At 37.5% G+C, this 16,306-nt stretch overlaps 1 protein-coding gene across 21 annotated transcripts in view; it reads left to right on the forward strand.

Moving 5' to 3' along the window:
• slmapa (sarcolemma associated protein a) overlaps nt 1-16,306 on the forward strand; it is a 243,910-nt gene that overhangs the window by 205,649 nt on the left and 21,955 nt on the right. For all 21 annotated transcript variants that reach the window (XM_060835610.1, XM_060835609.1, XM_060835611.1 and 18 more), the window contains 3 exons: nt 11,521-11,646; nt 12,750-12,824; nt 13,295-13,615. In XM_060835610.1, the coding sequence (XP_060691593.1) occupies nt 11,521-11,646; nt 12,750-12,824; nt 13,295-13,615 (522 nt within the window). The remainder of the gene's footprint in view (nt 1-11,520; nt 11,647-12,749; nt 12,825-13,294; nt 13,616-16,306) is intronic.

The raw sequence follows: 16,306 nt of genomic DNA on the forward strand, positions 1-16,306 counted from the left end.
TCATCAGTGAACCTGAAAATGGCATTAGTCTGGTTTTTGACTAAGCAGTCAAGGGTGTACAGTGAGTACAGTAAGGGGCTGAGTACACACCCCTGGGGCGCACCAGTGTTGAGTGTTAGTGAGGATGAAATATTGTCCCCACTCTTCACTGATTGTGGCCTGTGGGTCAGGAAACTGAGGATCCAGTTGCAGGGAATGGGGCTTAGTCCGAGATCACGAAGTTTAGTAATCAGTCTCGAGGGATAATGGTGTTGAAGGCTGAACTGTAGTCAATGAGTAGGATTCTTATGTAGCTGTTCTTGGTGTCAAGATGTTCTAGGAAGGAGTGAAGGACAAGTGATATGGCATCTGACATGGATCAGTTGGTCCAATAGGCAAATTGGATTGGGTCAAGAGTATTGGGAGGCTGGAGTTGATTAATGCCTTGACCAGCCTTTCAAAGCACTTCATTACCACCTAAGTTAGGGCCACTAGGCGGTAGTAATTGAGTCACGCTGCATGAGCCTCCTTAGGCAAAGGGATGGTGTTGGCCCTCTTGAAACTGGCAGAGAGAGGTTGAAGATGTCTGAGAAGACCTCTGCCTGTTGATCTGCGCATGCTCTGAATGCACAACCTAGTACTTCATCTGGTCCTATTTGCTTTCCTGGGATTTGCACAAAGGAAAACTGATCTGACCTCTGATGCAGTGACTGTTGGGATAGGTTCATCAGGACTTGGCGGAATAGATGTTACCTCTACGCCGAAATTCTGCTCAAAGCGAGCATAGAAATTAGATTACTTACAATTAGATTACTTACAGTGTGGAAACAGGCCCTTCGGCCCAACAAGTCCACACCGACCCGCCGAAGCGCAACCCACCCATACCCCTACATTTACCCCTTACCTAACACTACGGGCAATTTAGCATGGCCAATTCACCTGACCCGCACATCTTTGGACTGTGGGAGGAAACCGGAGCACCCGGAGGAAACCCACGCAGACACGGGGAGAACGTGCAAACTCCACACAGTCAGTCGCCTGAGTCGGGAATTGAACCCGGATCTCAGGCGCTGTGAGGCAGCAGTGCTAACCACTGTGCCACCGTGCCGCCCACAAAAAGCATTGAGACGATCTGGGAGGGATGTTTCATCGCCTGCTACTTTGGAATGACGGCAGCAAAACTAAACTGGGAATCAGCAAGAAATGATTGGATCTTGGGCTCTGGCAATAAGTTAAGTTATTAAGAGAGAAAAGGTAAATATCTTCGTTGCACGACACATTTTAGGCTGGCAATTCTGGAAAATCTAAAATAATACCAACCATTAAAACATGATTTGTTGCAGCTGCAGACAGACATAGAGCCAGAGAAGAAATTAGCTTAAAAACAAAGTCATGTTTAAAAGTTTTCAAAACCACTGATCTGAGCAAGTCCATTGCATACGAAAATACACCTTACAAGCAATTTAGAGGTGAGAAAATGTCTTAATGAAAAATTTGAAGTTTTTTAGCATGAAAAGTCTGAATTACTATTTTGTAGGGGGGAGTAATGCAAATAAATCAGTGAAGAAGGAAAAATGGCATGAAGCCTCCATTTATTTTACGTTAAAGAGAAATTAAGGTTATTTCTCTGGCAGATTAAGAAAATTAGGATTTAAAACTTTGAAGTTGCTGAAAACTGGTCTAACAGCTTTTTCTTTCAACAATATTGCTACTGGACAGAATTTGGAAACTAAGTAATAACTTCAAGAACGGACATTAAAACAGTATCAATTTAAAAAGCAAGAAGCTTTAAGAAGACAAGATATAGTAAGAGTAGAAACTTTTAATAAACATGAATTTGTAACATTTGCAAGGCAACATCTTAAAAAACATCTTTTTTAGAAGTTGTGGAAATAGTAAATCACAACAACCATTAAATACAAATTTAACCTTTGAGAATAATTTGAGAGAGATCAATGGTTATCAAGAATTAGCTACAGATCGGAAAATAAATATAAATCTTTGAAGATTTTAACATGTTTAAAGCAACTTAGTTTGGAAGTTTTCTGAGCAAAGACGATCTTGATAAACATATTAAAATTATCCAGATTTTAAATACTTTCACAAGGTTTAATCAACACATTAAGAAGAAATGGGAAAAGACAACACTTCTGAGCAGATTCAAGATCAGAAACACTCCTGATAGAGAGAAGCAATCTGAGGTGTTGAATTGCTTCAAGGTTAACCACAAAAATCACATAATTTAATATAATGCTCTTTGCAGTTGATCCATTAGCATATTCATGCTGCAATCACCAAAAAGTGAAAGAAGACAGATGCCTTCAATGATTTTGTAAAAGTCTTTCATAGTTAGTCTAATTTAAGAACAAGTAGAATTCTTTGACAGGCAAGATTCAACAGAAAAATCCAACTTCTAGGTGAATCTGGAGACAGTTAAACAAATATTAGCTTTACAAACAGATTTGATAAGAGACAGAATTGTTCTTGGTATTTCTGATCAGTCTTTATTGACTTTTGATAGTCCAAGAAAAATGTAATTTTAGAAGAAGCTACCTAAAATACCTTTGAAACAGAGACCAGGAAAAATCATTGGCAAATCCTATAAAAACAAAACTTTATCTCCGAAGATCTAACAGGGCCTATCCATTTTATAAAGTGAGATATCGGCCAAACCTTAGGTGCGTGGTGTAAAGGTTAAACTACTTTCTCCATCACAGTCATTGAGAAATCAAACGTTCCTCAGATAGAGTAATAGACTAATGCCAACAACAATGTCAACAAACAATCAGGTTCTCAGCAAAAGATGTGCTGCAACAAAGGATTGTCCAGATGAGAAATAACGAAAAAATTAGCATCAAGGGCACCATGTTCAAGCTATGACCAAGTCTGAAACAAGCACATTCTGGAAGAATCGTCAAGCCAACAGTTCACTGAGAGTTGTGAACTTAGATGTGATGGGGGAGCTTGGGTTGGAGAAAGTGGTAGAGGTAAATGTAATATAGTCGTTTAAGCCTTTGCAAAAATTAAGTGGAACAGCTTGACGAACAGATGTTGAATAAGGCAATGAACCCAAAGTGGTTCATCTGAGCTAAGCTGAAGCTCTGCCAATTCTGATTTATATCCTAGCCACTAGGTGGAGCTTCAAGCAGGCTTTTTAGCAGTTCCAATCAAGTTACAATCAAGCAGCTCCAATTGGAGCAAGTTGGGAGTAGTATCTTCATAAAGATGCAAATGTCTTATCTACTCCTACATAATAATAGTTAATATGTCTTTGTTGATGTAATCTACATATAATTATTGAGATGTAATAAATTATCCTGTTACCTAAGAGAAAAGCCTCTTCTGGTGAGAGGTATTCATAGTCCATCCTCTGCCACAACCTACTGAACAGCCCCTTAGACTAACATAAAAAGAAGGGTTGATGTCAGTAATCTATCCAACCACAAATGGTTGGTATCCAGGCAACATACCATATTATAGCAAGATTATTTCCCAAGCTCATTTTACCTTGGACATTCAAAGCTGATTCATCACAAACACCAGTCCTCTTGGATAAGTTCAGCCTTGATCACAGAAGTTTCAGGACAGTATGCTAATCTACTGTGTTTCCTTCTGCCAGTGTGCTTGCATTTCTCATCTCTTTTCTAGCTCCTTGTGAATCACAAACCGTAACCCATAATAGGCTGTATAGGTAATCTGCTTGAGGGCCTTTGTGCCGTCCTTTTGGTGTGATAATCCACATTGATTTAATTTCTCATTCACCTTTTGATGTGAATTACCCTGAAACTATAGTAAATTGCATTGGAATACCAATGAACAACATAAAGGCAATCTTTTTATTAAATATCTATCATGCATACCCCATGAAATTAGATGATTGAAACCATAGCTTTCTTTTCTAAGTAATCTTGAAATTAAGCATCCATCAACCTTCTAGTAAGCTTTGTGAATTGCTGTTAGATAAGATTCTAGTCAGTGCTCCGTCATTAGCAGTGAAGTGTAAGCTTCCTTCCAAACCTGATCATGTCTAAAATTGTTACAAGTATGTCTATATAGCAACCTAAATCCTATTTCCTCAAAGTAAATCTACTTTTTTGCGGTGTAAAGTGCAATAATGTCATAAGATTGCAAGGAACTTATAGAGAAAGTGAAATACTGATCTGTACTTAGAATTGTTCAATTTACTGCATGTACTTAATAATTAAGGATAGATCACATGGAATGAATATAGTTGGCCCATGTCTTTTTATTTTGGAAATATTTTTGAAATCGGAAAATAATTGTTCTGAAAACTAAGGATTAAATGATGACGGATTTCTGGAGTTTTTCAAAGCATGTAACCTGACAATGACTTGAAGTACTATTTTCACAACTGCTGGTTCAAGCAGTGATAGATGGTTTGCAAATGGCACCAAAGGCTGTACAGAAATGTAGATGCAACAAGTAGCTGTTAGGTCTGTGGACGATTGACCAGGTATCGATGACATAGGCCTTCTGCCTACCAACAACTATGTGATTGATTCCCAGATGGCTGAAGTGCTTTGGGCAAAGAACAAGATAGGAAGAGGCCTTTCACAGGCTCAGGAGCTGTCTGTCTTTTCTGCAGTAAAAAATACTTTAAGCCTAAGGGAAACTGTTCTATTTTCTTTCAGTTGCTATATGTCAGAAAACCTTTTCATAAGTATGAATCAGTCATTTTTTTGCCTCCTGTAAACAAGCAAAAGCATTATCTCAGTAAATCCTGTGAACAGGAACCATTGAACTACTTTTCCAGTCTTTGCCTGTCCTCATCATACTCAGTCTTTTGTCCAGTCTGTGTCTGTCCATAAATCTGTATGCGTAAGGGGATGAGAATTTTAACCAATAAAGTTATATACCAGTATTTCATAATTGTTCACCTGTGGCTAGCGTCTTTTTAACTACATTAAATAGCAATTATTATTAAATGCAAAAACCTGATCCAGTTTTTTTTGTCACCATGGGTCTAAAAGTCCGGTAAATTGGGAATTCTAATACTTGTTAAAATCTTTAACCACTGTGATGATTTGAAGAATAACAGGGCTTGATTTCCAGAGCATTACCCTAGTGAAGTGTAACAGGAGCAATGGATCAAACAAGATTCTCAAAATGTGATATAGAATGATTGATAGTAAGATGAAAAAAATTAGTTGATCCCAGTAAGATATTTTGGACAATGGACTGATAATTTGCTACACCTATATTTAGTTTTCAGTTAGTAATCTCTTTTATCATTGGAACTGAATATATGCTGAAATCACTTATCTCAGTTGATCTTTGATTAAGGATAACATATATTCCCTTTGCAATGGTTCATGTCTTAATTAATCTGATCTGACTTTAACCTCAAGTCAGCAGTTAGAGTTTGTGTCATAGGAATAAATGGATTTCTTGGAAAATTAACACCTGGATTTTTTTCAGTATAACCGTACACTGAGGTTAACTTCTTTGTAACATACTTTGGATAATTAACTTCCATTGGAATTGAAATGATTGGCCCTTCATCATGAGATTATATCAGATGAGGTTGACCACATCTAAAATTCCTTATGTTTTTCTTAATCTGTTAAACTGTCCTCAACAAAATACCTTTGGTTTCTAAAATTTCAATGATAAAATTCCAAAGAATTAGCAGTGTAATCTGAATTTCTATGTATAGATGTTTTCTTCCAACCTGTTCAGAGATGTTATTACATATCTCTGGAGCAGGTGGGACTTGAACCCCAGTGTCCTGACGTGCCTTCCTGACCTTCAAATTATTTTCATAAACTTGCATTCGTGTCTTTCATTTTAACATTAAAATCACTGGTGATTGCTTTCTTATTCTGAAATTAATGTGATCAAACAATGGTTAAGTAACTACTTTGTAAGATTTCAGAGATTGATAAGTGAAATGAGTGCAAAATAACATTTGTTCACTAACATCAAAGAGGCTGATATTTCAGGATGGAGATACCAAAATACTTGTGTCACACCTTACACTAAAACTAAGAAAGTGTTTAACTGGAGTTCAGGCTATTATAGAGGGAAACAAATGTGGTGGAAACTGTTGTAATGAACACAGTTTCAATCACGTGAGGGAACTATTTTCATCCCTAATTTGTTGTGGTACAGGCCTGAGTTATGTATTTCTGCAAAGGCAATGCAGTCCCAATTGCATATCACCACACATTAATGTCATTACAATTGGCCCACTGTTTGATGTGGTTGATATGACAAAGACAATTTTAAAAAAGCACAAAGGAAATGTTCATTCACTGTTTGATAAAATATTTAGGATGCACTACAGTTATTCGGTTGGATATCAGTACAGTTATTCAGTTGAATAGCAGTACACAACCTGTGAGAAATGGAAGTTTTTGTCTCACTCAAACTGTGAAGAGCTGAATGAATGCAGCTGTCTAGACCTAAGATGAAATTGGCATCTTCATCACTATATCCGATAAATGTAACCAGCAATTATAAATAATGTCACTGGCTGTAAGCCTAAAGGCAGAGGGGTTGCTGGAAGGATTTAAGGATAGGTCGTCACAGTTTGGCATGGTAATAAAAATTACTTAAACCTTTTCAGTGTAGTTAGTGTGCTTATTATAGTTTAAAAAGTACAGGTAGTTCTATAATGTGATGGTTATGTTCTGTGCAACCCCACATTACAGAAAAATCATGCTTTAGAAACAGCGCTTTACATGTTGATGATGTAATTGTGTTACAAGCAACATACATTTTAAAACTTGGTGCTTTAAAAACAGTGTCCCCAATTTGTCAATTGCGTTACAGTGAACTCACGTTGATGAAATGCACATTATAGCAGAACAGCCTGTACCATTGTATTTGGCACCTTTGGTCATGCAAATTGTTGTCTTCAAGGTTTCTGAACTTGAGCAGCAGCAACTCCATTACAATGGATATCCCTGAAGTTGAGAGTTTGTGCCTAACACGTTTCTCCTCCTCGGGCAATTCCCCAGGACTGAGGCTGACTTTATTTCCACTCCAGTGTTGTATGTCCTGAGAGACTGATAGTCAATTGCTGAATCCAGACCACTTACCACAAGTGAGGAGGAATGGGGTTGGATGGGATGCTTGGACTCGTGTACACTTCCACTGTTTCATTTGACCTCCACTTAGGCATGTCAGACTTGCATTAAATTGTTGGCACTTTCAAGATCGCTTCTTGTCCTGATTGGGAAATTTTGAGGTAGAGATTCCCACAGGTCAATAGGAAGATTGCATTTCTTTTCAGTAGACACTCAGCAGGCCTGACAACTTCTATCAAGAAGGAGAGAACCTGAAAAAATGATGCTTCATCAGAACTGTTCTGACAAGGGCATTTAATGGTCAACCATATTGCTTGTAGGTATGGAGACCCATATAAGCCATACTGTGTAAGGAAAGCAGGTTTCCTTGCTGGAATGGCGTCACTGAGTCAGATGAGTTTTAATGTCAGCTGATGGTCACCATTGCTATGATTCAGGTCAAGTTTTCACAGAGGAGGCAATAAGGTCTATCTCCTTATTAAAGACCCCAGACCTGCCATATTTTCATTCCCTGAGGTGTAGCCATGATGGAGTCAAGCCAATTGTCAGGAGGTTATAAAGGCTGTTTTTCCCCCTCTTGGGACTGAGCTCCCCCCATTGTCTGTGACACTCTAAGAGGCTGTGACCCATATTTATGTAAAAGGGCTTGGCTCCTATAAATTTGTGGAGTGTTTGAGCTCTTCACCCCAATAATGGTGTTGCATGTTCGAAAGTGCTGCAAGTAGGCTGATTGCTCATTTTGAATCATCAAAATTTGGTGGCAACAAGAACTGTGTTAGCAGTAAAAACACAATATTGTGAAATCCAGGCCCAGATTTCAATTCCAGGTTTATTAATTAATTTAATTCAAATTCTGCCAGCTGTCATAATGTCATTTGAAGTCATGTGACCAGAGCATTTGCTGGGCCTCTGATCTGCTGGTCCAGTGATGTTACCACTATGCCACTGTGTCTGAATGCCACCAATTAGAGATGCCTTATGTAAAGTAGAATTAAGACACTGACAGATTATTTATCATTGACTGTTGTCTCATAAGATCCTCAGCAACTGAAATAGGGTTTTGAATCATGTAAGATTCCAAGGGAGCTTGACAGGTCAAATGCTTAAAAGATGTTGGGCTAGATATTACATGTACCCACAATGATTGTTTTTGTTTTGATGTAATATTAATTGGATGGCAAGCTCACCACTTTGTCACCCTCACCCAAACTCATCTCATAAAACAGCTGGCAGATTGGTGCTGAATTTGGCAGCCCTTCCACCATATGTAAATAAATTATTAAAGGTTAATTGAACTTGTTTAATGTCAACTAACCCAATATTATGCTGCTGGCGTTACAAAATGATTGGAGGAGTAGGGAGGATGGTGATGTCCCTTTCTCTTTAAAAGTGTTTAAAATGGTAGGAAGAAAATGGGTGCTATCTTTGTGGGTTCGACTGCCCTTTATCTATCAGGGGGACCACTCCAAGAAAGTAGTACCCTCTTCCTATCTGCGGATATGTTTCCTCGACCCATTAACCTTATTTTTCTACGTTGCCAAATGTTACCCTACCTAGAATTCCTGACTTACATTACTCTGTCATCCATTTGACCTCCTTTGCAAGCCTGCCTGCAGCCCCACCAGTGTCCACCACAGACTTCTGGCCCTGCCTAGACTGCCAGTTGTTAGCACCATCTGGAAATGGGACTTATTCCCATTGAGGGACAACGTCACACAACCCATTAATTTAGTTCACGCACAGCACTTTGTAGCTATGGGATAGGTTTGTTTTTGGCTTGCCACCAATCTGCCTTTCTTGGGGGAGTGGTGGCTACAGTGGGAGTGCTGTCTGTCTCATCGTTTCAAAGTGAGAGCTCTCCCATTTACAACTAAGTTGAGGAATTTCTTCTCTCAGTGGGTCATTAATCTTAGGAATTCTTTAACCCAGGGAACAGTTGAGACTCATTCATTGAATATACATGTACTCGAAGCTGAGATATATTTTCGAACTATAGGAGAGTCAAATGTTATGTGGAACAAGCAAGAAAATAGAGTTCAGACAAAGATCAGGTTAGCCATTGTCTTATTGAACACCAAAGCATGCTTGAGCGACTGAATAACGTATTTCTGCTTCTGTTTGCTCCAGTTCTTTAGAGTTCTTACTGTTCCCCGGAATACACAAATCAAAAAAATTGAGTATTTCCTTTAACATGAGGAAAGAGGTAAATGAGGAAAGTGGGGTTTAGGGACAAAATTCTCAAACACCAAGCCTGCAGAGCAGAAGGTCCATCAGCTGATGGTATAAGAAAAGAACTCAAGGATGTACAAGGTACCAGAACTGGAGCAACACAATTCCCCGAGGATTGTAAGGCTGCAGTTGAGTATAGGGTTAAGGGCCAATGTCATGGAGGGACTTGAATACAAAGATGAGAATTTTAGATTTGAAACAATGCTGGATTCAGTGCCATTTATGTCAGAGAACACTGGGAAAATGAGTGAAAGCTGTAACTGGCTTGGATTAATGTTTCAGGCATTACTGTTTGATGCTGAGATCTTTTCACCTTGAACCTGGATCCATTTTACATTCTATTCATGTGAATACAGGCTACAAGGCATTAAATAAAATTGACTGCAGATATTTATGTAGATCTGGAATTCTATGCTAATATAACCTGTGTGAGCTTTGGTTTGAGCAGACGTTCTAGAACAGATTTTGAGGTTTTATTTTATGTGACGCATAGAGTCGTGGAATTATACAGCACAGAAACAGACTCTTTGGCCCAACTCTAGTAGTATAGTAGGGACACTGATAACAATACTCAAAGTCCTCCAGACAAAATCCGTCTCCATTCCACTTGTTATTCATGAAATGCAAATCTGAGATTACCAGTATTTATTTTCAATAAATATTAAAATGAGCAACTTTTAGCTACGTTTGTCTATCTTTAGTAAATGTGTTCTGCAACAGTAAAAAATCAATAGAACAAAAAACCAATATGATCAAATAAATCTTTCAGTTTTCTAATGGTTTTTCAGAAGAATTTTGAGTGAAGGGCAGTACAGTCTTGCCCATTCATGTAAATCCTGTATATGTCAACAGCCCACCTATCTCAACCACAAAATAAAGTGTTGTTCCTTTATTTTATTTGCCTATTCTAGTTCTTCTCATTATCTCAATGTCAGCATAAGAGATTGTCCTGATGAGTCAGCTGACAGTCTTTATTTAACCCCAATGTAACCAATTGCAAAAGATTGGTATATCTTGACACCTTCTGTGTGTCAACATTTTTTGAATGTGGTTCAATGGGCAGATTTTTGCACGCTCAAGCCAAATATGGAAGCCTTTTAAAAATGTAGGCAGGACCCTGATATCAAGTCCACCCATGTTCTCAGCAGATTCTTTTTATGTCAGCAGGGTCTCTTGAAACTTTATGTTGACACCTGTTTATATCAACAAAAGTCCTCTCGGGGGCCCACAGACATTGAAATATTTGGATAGAACTTGTAGTGACGATATAAGATTTTAGGAAGTTCAGAGAGCAGGGTCTGCTGCCAAAAGTAAATGGGATTGCAGAACATAATTAAGGAACTGATAGCTAATTGGTGGTTTTGGATGATGCAGACTTGAAATTGGGGCAATTTGAAGTTTTGTGGAGGAGGGCAAGGAGAAAACTAAAGAAATTAGAAGTGATGTTTTTAATGTCATTTCTCCAACATAATTCTCCTACTTGTACTGATTTCTTTCAGCTCCTGCCTCCCACAAGATTCTGTTGTCCCCATTTTTAGGATGTTATTTGTGTCCTGCTTTAAAAACAGAACCAAAATATGTATTTAGTTGATCTGCCATCTCTTGGTTCCCCATTATAACATCCCTGCTTCTGACTATAGAAGCATTGGAAGAATTTTTCTCTCATTGTGCAAAATGTCAGATTGATTTGTTGAAATTACTCACAAGATGAGAGTGTCCCTGTAAGTAATTGTTGGTGTTTGCCCTTTGTGAACTGCTGTAATCTGTGTTCAAGGTACCCCAACAGTAATGTTAAGGAGTACCAGGATTATACCCAGAAACAGTGAAGAAGCAGCAATACATTTTCAGTTCAGGGTAGTGTATGACTCCGAATACTTGCAGCTAATTATGGCATTTCCCATCACATAGTCTAACACAATGAAGGTTTGAAAAGTAAAGGTCAATGTGGTCAACATATGTATGGCTAAAGACCTTTTTTGCTTTACTAAAGAAAAAATGCAGTACACTTTTTAAGTGTGTATTATGTTTTGAATTTCTAAGTTAAAAATGCTTCATTTTTGCCAGAGAACTTTGATTTTCATTCATTATGTTTAAAGCAAATGATATATTATGCAGATAGAGCATTGTTGAAGTGTCCCTACTTTAGACAATTTATTATTCACTTGAGTGTCTAGGTTTTCTACTATATTTGATGTAAAACTGATTTTGATTTATTTTAGATATTGTTCTAAATTGGGATAAGTTATGTTTTGTTTTTTAGATGAGCTGCGACGTGCCCATGCACAAACCGGTGATTCAGACCGAGAGATACAGCAACTACACCAAGAATTGAAAGAAGCACGGGAATTGGCCATAACTAGCAAACAAAAATGTTTTGAAGTGCAAGGTGAATTTTTACAGACATATAATGGCTTGCGCAAAAATACATCTCACTGATTTTCAGTTTGTGTAGTTTCAGCATCAGAAAATAGTCTGGATTTCTTTGAACCCCAGTTCACAAATTCCAGGTGAAACTGTCATTTTCATTGGTTCAGCTATAATATTGTGGCAGTGATCTGTGTAACAAAGTTAGGCACTGGTAAAAAACTGCTGGCTTTCTGGTACAAATAGATCTTTTTGTTCAAACAGATTGTATATTGTGGTGATCTCTGCTAGTGTTACTATTGCCTGTTGAATCCCAGATCGAAATCTGACTTGATAAATCATCCTTTGCTTTTTATTTTAATTAATATGGTGGTGTTCTTAAAACTGTTCGAACATATAACCCCGGCATCTCTTAGGCAAGCTGTTTTGAGAGCTTTTCTAATCTCTGGGTTTTTCTCAGCTAAGATTGATCCTTGATGGTTCTGAATCAAAAGCAAGGTGATACCTTCCAATGTTTTCTCTGCCCAGTTGTAAAACTCTCACAATACAAACAAATTCGCATTATCACGCCAGGTGGGACTACAGTCAGCTGTTCTCTGACAAATGCTGTTTGGTGAGTTTGGTGATCATTGTCTCCAGAAAGACCGTCAAGTTACAATTAAAACCCTCATATACACAGGCCAAAGCCATACGCTAGTTCAAAATCCAAGCTTTAAAATAAATGATATCAATATGTATAAATCATAACTTGAGTCTCATAACTTCATGGGGAACACTATTTTAGTTGATATTTTTTATGTGATCTCATGTTTTTGTACACTTGTTTTTATCAGCTGGATTGAATATTGTTTAAGATTTGGGAGGCCCTTCAACCCTCCAAGCCTGAGCCAATCCAAATTCTAAATTGATCTTTAAAGGTACTTTCCAGCTAATATATCGGAAGGGGACCCTCAAATATCGGTTTTACTTTTAAATTGTGAAATAGTTATATCCTGGCAAGTTCTACCATTTACATTTTCTTGAAGTTGCTTTGCTTTTCAAAAAAAAATCTACATTTTAAAAAGCACCTGCATCAGATCCCACATTAAATCCATTAACTTCCATGTTGTTCTGGTTTCTTTACAGCACTACTAGAAGAGGAAAGAAAGATAGCTAAACAGCAGATTGAAGAATCAGCCAGCCAGATCCAAGTGTTGCAAGGTATAAGCTTTCACAAGTTGTTTAATTGGTATAAGTTGACTTCAGAGGTATTATGTCAGAGCAATGCTCTTCATCAACCCATATTTGTATTGGTGTCCTTTAATTTTGGATAGATGCCATCAGTCCTGTCTGAATGATGTCTTAAATTTAATTTTAAGAGTTTCACTTACATGATATTATTATATTGCAAACCAGTAGTTAGAAAGCATAAAGACATTTGTATTTAAATAGCATGATGGTAAATGAAAATTTACATGGCATGCTGGAAAGATATTTTTGTTCTCTTGGTAAGGATTTAAAACAAATCCAAGACACTTGGTCAATTAGAATGTTCAAAGTATTACTTGCATTTAGTAAGAACTTGTGTTCTTTTTCTATGAAAATGAATTTGCTCATGAAAAATAAAGTTAGCATATGGCAATGCAAACTTTCAAACAAGTGAAAATGACTATTGCTTTTTCTGTATGCAGCCCAACTCCACAAATTACAAAAGAACATTGAGATCCTGAGAGAAGAAAAAGAGAATGAAATTATTGAAACACGTGATCAATTAGCAAGTACCCGTAAAGAGATTGTGGCTTTACGACAGACAGCAGTAGAGGCAGCGACAGGTCGTGAAAGTGACATTGCCATTCTCCGAGGGGAATTGCAGAAGGTGCAAACTGAGCTTGAGCAATGGCGGCAAACTGCCTCAGAATATGAAGCAGAAATTTTCAACCTTCAAACCAAGCTCCACCTTCAAACAGAGCAACAAAAGGATAAAGAGAAAAGGGAAGCAATGAAGTTACAAGGTAAGGAGAATGGGAAGGCACTTAGGAAAATGAAGTTTCCAAGATCTTTTGCTACTTTTGATTTACAAAGCAGGAATCCCTTAGCAGCATTCTCGCACAATTGTGTTCAAGTCTCTGGAATGGGACTCAGAAATGAAAATACTATTACTGAGCCACAACTGATGGGGCAAATACAATTTCTCTACCTTATTAAAGGCCTCTACCATTTTAAAACTTGTTAAATCATCCCCACATTTTATAACTGAAAATTGAAGAAAAGCCATGTTAATATAATTTTGCTCAGTTTAATTTGAAATATTTTATTACTGTGGTGAATCTGTGTCCGGTAACTTCCAACACCAATCTTCCCTATGGTAGAATGCCCGTAGGGGGTGTTCCAAATGAAACGCTACAACTGAAGAATCTCTTCCATTATTTTTGAGCTCCAACCCCTTTAAGATAAATGACAACATTTAATTATCCTTTTTGATTAGAACAAAGAACAAAGAAAATTTACAGTCCTCCAAGTCTGAGCCAATCCAAATCTACTGTCTAAATCTATCACCCAATTCCTAAGCATCTGTATCCCTCTGCTCCGCACCTACTCATGCATCTGTCCAAACGCAAGTTAAATGAATCTACTATGCCTGCCTCTACTACCTGTGCTGGCAATGTGTTCCAGGCACCTACCACCCTCAGTGTAAAATACTTGCTACGTATATAGTTAATCAGTGTTCTGATCAATGGTCACTGGACTTGAAACATTAGCTCTGTTTTTCTCCCTATGGATTCTCCCATACCTGGTGAGTTTCACCAATATTTCTGTTTTTGTTTCAGATCTCTAGCACCCTCAGTTCTTTGTTTTATTCTTTTTTGATTATTTCCTATACTAGATTACTAGCTTATTGCCATTTGTGTGCATTGATGCATAAAATTTATTTGCTCCTCATTGGTCAACGTCTCTCATCAATAGTAAATATTCTGATTTATCTCTTGGATCCAAGATGAATTGCCTTATTTTCCGTTGTTCTACTTGCTCCCATCTACATTTAATAATTCCTCTTTATCAGTTCTACTTGTTATATTCTCAAAGAACTTAAAAAACTTGACTTCCCTTTCACAAAACCATGTGGCTCTGTTAATTGCATTAAGCTTTTCAAAATAAGTCCTTACTTATTACTAGACTCTGACATTTCCCCCGTGATAGATGTTAAGTTAACTGGTCTATAGCTTCCTGCTTTCCATCTGCCTTGTTTCTTGAAAAGGGCCATTACTTTAGCAGTTTTCAATCTGCTGGCACTCTCCTGGAATTCAATGAGTATTTTGAACGATGTCTCCACTGTCCATGCACTAGAATGCAAGCTATCTAGTCTTAGCAACTTGTTTGCCTTTAATCTCATTAGTCTTTCAAATACCTTGTCCCTCATGAGAGAGACTGTTGGAAGATCTTTCTTCCTGTTATCACTTTACTTATCTGTTATCCTTCAGTTGTTTATAGTGTCCTCCACTTTGAAGAACGAGGAACAATATTGGTTTAAGTTTTCTGCCATTTACCCAATATTAATTCCCCAGTTGTATCCTCCAAGATTACCACATTTTCTTTTACTACTCTCTTTTTATATACCTGTAGAAGCTCTTCTGTTTCTTCTTACATTTCTTGCCAATTTATTTTCATAATAAATTTTCTTCCTATTTAGCCATCCACCGCTGGTCTCCAAAAAAAAGCAGTCCCAATCCTTTGACCTACCACCAGTTATGTCATTTTATTTGCCTTAGTTTTTGATTGGATACTTTCCTTTGCCACCTTTGTTAACCACAGGTGGGTCATGTTCTCATATCATTTTAACCAAAATAAAGTTTTGTTGAGCGTTATGAAATATCTGCATGAATGTCTGCCACTGCTCATCCACTGACCTATCACTTTGTTTTATTTTCCCAGCCTTCGCCTGATACTTTTCTCTCTTATTTAAGTTGGGGACACTGGTTTGACACCCAACTTGTTTGTCCTAAAACTGAATTCAAAATTCTACCATGCTGTGTTCACTGCAAGAGCTCTTATTAATCCTACATTATTACGCATTATTTAATCAAGAATAGCCTGTTCCCCTGTAGGTTCTGTAATGTGCTGCTTTAAGAAACAAACTCTGATGCATTATCCAAATTCATCTTCGATGTTATCCCTGTCCATCTGATTTTTATCCAGTCAATATGCAGATTTAAATTATACATGTAGCGCTCTCCTTACACACCTCCATTGTTTCCCAATTTATACTTTGTCCTACAATGAGAAAACTATTTAGCGCCTATGATTTTTTTTTATTTATTAGGCCTTAGTTTCACTCAAACAGATTCCCCATGTACTCATATCATTACTATATTGATACCATGCTTTATTAACAAAACTATCTCATCTGCTTTTCTTTGTGCTAACACTTCTTATTTGTCAAATAGCCTTGAGTTTTGAGTTCCCATCTTGATCACCCTGTAACTATGTCTCCATAATAGTTATCAAGTCCTATTCATTTATCTCTGTTTGTGTCATCAATGCATTTGTGTTGTTACAAGTGCTCCATACACTCAGCTAAAGACCCTAGGATATAGCCACAGCCTGCCCTTTCATCATAAGATGAGTCTTTCATCCCAGAAATGAGTCAAGTGAACGTTCACTGCACTCCAAATTATATAATTTCTTAGGTAAGGAAATTACCTGAC

Source organism: Hemiscyllium ocellatum, chromosome 14, assembly GCF_020745735.1.
Source record: "Hemiscyllium ocellatum isolate sHemOce1 chromosome 14, sHemOce1.pat.X.cur, whole genome shotgun sequence".
Lineage (NCBI taxonomy): Eukaryota > Metazoa > Chordata > Chondrichthyes > Orectolobiformes > Hemiscylliidae > Hemiscyllium > Hemiscyllium ocellatum.